This window comes from Petaurus breviceps, unplaced genomic scaffold, assembly GCF_028583685.1.
Source record: "Petaurus breviceps papuanus isolate PSGF00001 unplaced genomic scaffold, PetGlider_PUasm1.0 90700, whole genome shotgun sequence".
NCBI lineage: Eukaryota > Metazoa > Chordata > Mammalia > Diprotodontia > Petauridae > Petaurus > Petaurus breviceps.
In genome coordinates, this window is record NW_027187315.1 from 9,234,014 (window position 1) to 9,241,387 (window position 7,374).

At 32.7% G+C, this 7,374-nt stretch overlaps 1 protein-coding gene across 5 annotated transcripts in view; it reads left to right on the forward strand.

The window, feature by feature from the left end:
* The window catches only part of KDM6A (lysine demethylase 6A), a 273,917-nt gene that overhangs the window by 156,161 nt on the left and 110,382 nt on the right, over positions 1 to 7,374 (forward strand). For all 5 annotated transcript variants that reach the window (XM_069065747.1, XM_069065751.1, XM_069065749.1 and 2 more), the window contains exon 7: positions 6,972 to 7,026. In XM_069065747.1, coding sequence (XP_068921848.1) covers positions 6,972 to 7,026 — 55 coding nt within the window. The remainder of the gene's footprint in view (positions 1 to 6,971; positions 7,027 to 7,374) is intronic.

Sequence of the window (7,374 nt, forward strand, 5' to 3'; positions counted from 1 at the left end):
CCCAGGGAGCAGAGGCCAGACCACAATCCTCCATCCCCCCCACCCCCCAGTTCCAGCAGAGTTCCGCACTGACCTTTTACTTTGCCTCTGGCATTTATGGGTTGATAATTCTGGAAACCTCCACTGCTGCTGGTGATCCACTCTCTGGAAGTCCACTCCAGCTGCTGCTGGTCAAGGCTGCCCTGCCCTGAGGCTAAAACCAGGGGGCTCAATTGGGACTGTGCTCTGCTCCCAGTGGGCTACAATGGACCCTTCCTGTAGGCCGGCCGGGCTCCCTTCAATGGGAGATTTGTTTCTCTCTGTCACTTTGTGGGTTTTGTAGTTTAGAGTCAAAAGTTTGTTTAGAGCCATATTTTATAGGTATTTGAGGCGGTTATGGGGGGAGCTCACAGAGTTTTCCTGCTTTCATGCCACTATTTTTCTCTGCATCCCCAAGTCCTAAACTGCCCTTTTGAAATTTGAAAGTATGTTTTTCCTGAGTTAGCATAAATTTCCTTTTTACTACTGGTCTGTACATTGAGACATGAAATTCACCAGATGGAGAATTAGGCCAGTATGAGTGTAGGCATGGTCCAGGGTGAGAAGGCAGCTGAATCATGGAGTCATGGTGGTGAAATTTAATGGAGGTGGTGGTAAAGTGACTGGGCTAAACCCGTTTCTGTTTTTAAATTGAGGGTAAAATAAAGATCGAGGAATGTACTTGTGATTTCATCTGTGTAGGGACTTCCTGATGAGGAAATGTTACCATTGCAGCTTCTCTGCTACATATACTCTGGCAGTCGCCTGGAACCCAGAGCATTAAGTGACTTTTACAACTAGCCCCTTTCCATCTAAGCAGTCAATATAAGTCTTATGTAAGAAAGAGTAATGTTTATTTAGGGGAGTACATGCAAAATATTGAGTGATGTTCACTAATTCTCCTCAATATTTAAGATTGTCTTTTTTCTTAGTATCAAGTTCTCAGGTAGCCATGGTGTCATAATGGAGAATGCCAGATTATGAGCTATTCTTTTAAAACAGGCTTTATTATTATTAGTGTCCATCTCCTTAATCATGAGTCAGTCAGCTTAGGGAACCATCACATTAATTTACATAGATATTGTTTATCATAGATTATTTATAAATGCTGGTAGAGCAGTGACTCTGCCCTTAAAGATTTACTGGTTTGACTGTTTGAGCATTATGTAACTAGAGATTTTTCACCTCTTTAATGGAAACATGGGAGGAACAGTCTACATATAAAAGTTTACAGTTACAGTGGAAAGAGTGCTAGATAAGAAAGCAGTCCGAACTTGACTCAGCCCTCACTAGTTTTGTACTTAGTCAGTTCGTTTAGTCATTCTTTGCACCAGTCATCTGTCATGTATAAAAGAGAGTAGTAGTTACTTACCTGTATTACAGAGTGTTTGTGTTAGGGTTTAAATGAGATAAATACATGTAAGATTTTTTGAAACTTGATACTCTACAAATAGTCCGTTTTGTTAAATGGAATGATCCCATTTCATTATTAATAAATATTCCAAATATATTTTACATTTGTGTTTTAGACAACTAAAACCTCTGTTCCATTTTAATGAATATGCTTTGGTTGACAGAGTCTGAGTAACCCAGATTCCAATTCTTTCAGTGCTGCTAATTAACTGCGAAATTGAGGGTAAATTATTTTGCCTCTTTACTCCTCACTTTCTTCATGAAAATTAAACGGACAGTGTTAAAAAAGATCCACAAGGTAGCTTCCAGTAATCAAGTATTGGTTAAGCACCTGTTATCTGCCATTCAGCAATGCACCATGCTAAACCCTGGGGATTCAAAGAGAGAAACTACCTCTGCTCATAAGGAGCTTACATTCTAAAGGGTGAGACTGTGTGTGTGTGTGTGTGTGAGAGAGAGAGAGAGAGAGAGAGAGAGAGAGAATGGAGAGAGAGAGAGAATGGAGAGAGAGAGAGAAAATGTAATTTTTCATCTTGTAGCTTCATCTTCCAAAACAGTATATTGCCAATACTAAATACTCAATTTTTGTTTTTAAATTGAGAGGGCCAAGTAAAAATAAGGGAATATACTTGTGATTTTATCTGTGTAGGGACTTCCTGATTAGGAAGTTCTACCATTACACCTTCTCTGCTATATATACTCTGGCAGTTCTCTAGAACCCAGAATATTAAGTGCCTTGTCCTTGGTCATTGAGTCAGTATACATCAGAGCTGGGATATACTTAATCGGAAATTAGCTTAGTATCCACTGTGGCTTGCCCTTTCTTAGAGGGTAAAAGTTATCATTTAGTATTATTTCTAAAAAAAAAAAAATTTTTTTTTTAATTTGTAAGACTGTTAGAAAGTGTTGAGTTGCTGTGATATCACATGCTGTCAATTTTCCTTGTCATTCAAGGCTTCCTGTTCAACATTTTAGCATTTAATTGCATAAAAATTCTAAGTTCTACATCTCCCAAATAGGAGATTTTTTGGTTCATTTTGACTTGAAGCTACCACTCTTTATACAATTTCATTTTACTATCATGAAAGTTTTTTAAAAAGTGGTTTATAGCACTAGTTAGTGCTACTCCAGTAGTACGTTTTTGGAAAGCATACCTAGCCAAGGGCTTCTTTGACATTTCCTTGCATACTACACTTTAGGTTTTCATCTGTGCTGTAATACCAGAAAATTCCTGACTAACCTGTATATGGCCCGGTAAATTACCCTGGTTATGCTCTCTTGAGTTTTTCAGTTGATCTTTTCTCCACCTTTTCTTAGACTGTAAAGGACTTTGCTTTGGGCCTTGTGTGAAATTGGAAACTAATGCTTTTTAGCAAAGTACTATTTCTTTTATCCTGTCCTCATTTCTTCCACTCCATTTCATCTCCTTGACGTAGGAGATGGAATTATGGGGTTAATCTGGAAGACTTTGTTTCAAATTTTGACTCTGACAATGAATAGCTCTCTGATTAAAGGCCATTCAGTATCTATGAACCCATTGGTCTATAATATATAGTATAAATCTACTTCACAGAGTTTGTGATTCTTAAATAAGGTAATACATGTAAGGCTGTTTCTAAATCTTAACACACTATATAAAAATATTTTATTATTTCCCTCTCCCTTTCCTAGTTTTTTTTGTCTTTTTAATTTCCTTTCCTACCTCCCTATTTTACTTTCCTTGAAAGCAAAAAAAAAAAAAAAATTCTGGCTCTAGATCCAAAGAAAACTTGTCCTCCCCTGCAGTAGTGAATATAATCCTGCCTACATGCCAACACTTGGAATCCCACAAGGTTATGCTAGTTATTTAAGAATAAAGGCATTGCTAAAAAGTACATACATCAGACCTTGATTACATAATCTTTAATTAGCTATGTCTGAAAGAGATGAATGATTTAAAGGAGTTGAGCTTTATTTTATAACAATTTTCTCATGTCATTGTAGATATTTGAACAATTTTTTTCTTTATGTAACTTGTACAAATTAAAGGGTTTGGATTTGGGGGGTATTTTTACAAAAGTTTTCAGTTGAAAATAGTTTTAATAAGATAGAAATATTTGCTCTGATGAACATCTTTGTTAAAACTGATTTATATCAGGGTTCTTCAAGTCAGAATAATGCATAAAATAAGATACATAAGAATAAAAATAAAGCTAATTTTATTGAAATAGTTGCCCATTATCAATATATATCTAAAACTAATTAATAGATCCTAGTTTAAGAGACATCAATCTTAGATATATTTTCTGTACTTCCATAACTGTAAGCAGAGTTGACATTTTTAATGGAGTCATTAAAATGAGTTAAATGAGATTTAGAGTCTACTGAATATTTTTAAGGAAAAATTGTTTTGATGTATTGATGTGTATAGTATTATTAATGAAGTATTTTTTATTACAAATTGTATGAATATATAAAGCTAGACTTTTCTTCTCAAATTGCTGGACATAGCTATACTTATTATATAAGAAAGCTTTTAATCAAATTTCAAAGAAATAAACTATACTTATAATGGCCTAATACTATAAATATTAGGCCAACTCAGATTATTACAAATGAAACACTAGGATTAGAGGACAGTAACACTTGTTAATTAGCATTCAGAACAGTGCCTCCTAGGAAAATCTTGCTCAGGATTTTCATTTCTGTGGGCTGCTCTATGCTTCAGGTTTTTGTATTTAGTCTCTGAACTGCAGCGGTCTCTCCTGCATGATAACTGTTTCACACAGCAGTAGCCAGCTTCAGTACCGCAATATTTGTGTGAGGTGCAGATGTTTGCTAGCTGCTTTTGTTTGTTGGAGAGATGGGAGTTGGAAATTTTACCATGGTAAAATTTACATGGAATACTTAAGATTATGGCACATGATTATAGGGAATATTCAGGTTTCTGCTGATGAGCATTGTTTGTTAGTAGAAATGGCAATTTTATATTCGTTTGTATATCTAAAAAGAAGCCATGAGTTTTTGTTTACTTGTTTTTTCCTGTGAGGTGCTGAAAGGTTGTTAGGGATGTTTTTGTATGGGTGTTGATGTCCATGTTTCTTAAAGATCATTATTTAAAAAAAAATAATTATAGTAATTATTATTACCAATACATATTTGGTATTATCTACAGTTTTACCTTGTGATTTCCTTAGAAAATTTGGAATATTTTATATATCAGATGTCATGAATTTTGAAATAGTAAGGTTTCTTTATTTCTTTGAAGAATCTTGGGTGATTATGGAACATTGTCAAGAAGTCTTTTCTGCTGTGTTTCATTGTATAATTTTGAATACTGAGATTTAAATGATGACATGGGTAATTTGACTTACAGAGTTAACTATTCTTCCTCATGGGGTTTTATTGTAATAACAGTTGCAAGATGCCACCATCAAGTAAGCACTTGGCTTTGTTTTTAGGCCAGTTTGGGTTTTTATTGATGTGTTTTGTTTTTTGTTGTTGTTTTTTTTTTTTAAAGATAGCATTGTTGTGATTAAAAACAAATGATATTACTTAAATGAAATGGAGGCTTATGACAATATAAATAAATTTTTGGGACTGAAATATGTAGGTCTCTAAGACTTTCTTTTTTGTATTAGAAAATAGAATTAATCTGAAAGTATACTTGGGAATTCATTTTTTTTTTTAATGTGTTGACTTAAAAGTTGGTGTTATTGCTATAGTATCAAATGAAAGAATGTTCAAGGACACACAATGAGTATGTAATTCAAAAGACAAAAAACAGTATTTTATTTGTCACTTCTCAAGGTCAAATTCTTTTTAATTGGACAAGAAAATATGAAATTGTGTGTATATATATAATATATACAATCTTGTAATTTTGTGTATATGTATTTTCTGATATATTGTTGAATAAATGTTAAAAATTTTGGGTTGAGTTTAACATTTATAAGATTTAAAAATTTTAAAGAGATTTCTTATTGGCAGTGTTCTGGCAATTTAAACTAAAGAATTTCTTGGTCTCAACAAATTCAGTGAGGATATTAAATCATATATACCTGGGGATGTTAAACTTTTGACTGCATTAATAGCATATGAGATATCTTATATTAGCAATGCTCTAGAAATTTAGGCCACAAATTTCTTGTCAGTAAGGTTATTAAATCAAGTATATATGGCCAGGTAAGTAACCCTGAAATGAGATGAAATTCTTAAGTTTTTGCCATGGATTATATCATTACTGGGATATGATTATTCTCAAGACTTTATTCTTATAACTTCCTTATGTTAAAATATTTGCAAATACAGGAAGCAAAAGCAGTGATGAATGTTAGTTTTTTAAAAATAATCAAAATATTTTCATGAATATTATTGTTGTATAGTACTCACAGAATATTGCCACAACTTTTTCTTCTGATATGATTAGAGTTGCTGTTATGCTACTGTTTGCTTTTTCCATTGCTTTCCTTTAGTCTGCTTATTGAAGTATTCAAGTAAAACCAATTTCCCCTTCTCATCCTTGTAGGCTTTTTCAAGAGGAAGTTTCTCAGAAATGTTAAAATTATTTTTCATCATTTACCTGGGGGAGGTGGGGGGAGAGGGGGAAGGAGGCAAGGAATGGTCCAAAAAGAGGCTCAAGAGACATTGGATAATTTCTGTGGAGCTTTGTTTTGATGGCATTAAAATAATTACAGCTTTTCCTGTTTAATACGTCCCAATTTAAAAATTTTTGCACCAACTATATAGCAGCTTTTGTGTATCAAAAAACTAAGATTACTAAAACCTACCAGGTAAAATATATTTATAAACCAAGGGAATCTATGTCTGTCTTTAAAATGATTACAAGTTGTTAAACATACGAGTTTTAGGTAGGCTCATTAAACCATGATACCTAATTCTGTGCTATCATATACAGCGGAATAATAAATGAAGAATTCAGAATATTTTATCCACAGTTTGGTTGGATGTTTTAAATTTTTTTTTAAAATCTTACCTTAAAACAATTTTTGTATAGACTAGAGATGAATTTTAGTATTATGATAATTTAAAATCACTGAAAGTTAAATATTTGTTAACGGATCTAAGCGTTTTATACCATAATGTTAATTTTTACCAAGATAGTTTTAAGTTTCTTAAAGTTTTAAGTGCTCATGGATAAGTAAAGTTTATCTTAGTATTCAATTTACATTTCCCCCCAAAAATTTTAAGTATTTTGTCTCTAGCTGTCTATACTCAAGCTATGGAAAGTTTAAAAATCCACTTTTAATGATTCTTTTGAATAGCATTGTAATAATAATGATTCTTCCTTCACAAAGTTTCACACCTGAAGAATTTCATGAAAATAATCCAGGGAAAAGCTCTAAATATTTATTTGAGTTGTAAGAAATACATTTGAAAGTGTTTGATTCTTTCTTATAGATGTTTTCTAACCCATATGATGGATTCATCATGTTAAAAACTTGAATTTTCAGCCTCATATTAGGTATTTTAAACATGTTAGTATTGAAATTTTAATCCCAGAAGCCAAGCATTAATCTTCTCACTTTACTTTTTTACAGCATTTTCAATTAGCTTTGGTTGACTGTAATCCCTGCACTTTGTCCAATGCTGAAAGTAAGTATTTTTAAGCATTATGATTTTTTCCCACATTAATATCACTTATATTAAAATGCTTGCTCCTGAAATACAACTGTCATTAGGAGAAATAGGTATTTTACATGGCTTTTTCTTTTAAGAATTACTGAATCTAACCTTGTCTTGGTTGCCATGGATACGTAGCTTGCACAAATGGAACATGTGAAACCAGTTTCTGTGAAGAGTCTGTGTTTAAAATAGATGTGCTACTGAAGTGGGTTGTTGAATTAAAATTATTCCCACTAGTAGAAGAGAGTGTTTTTTTTTGTGAAATTGGGAGATATATATATATATATATATATATATATATATATATATATATATATA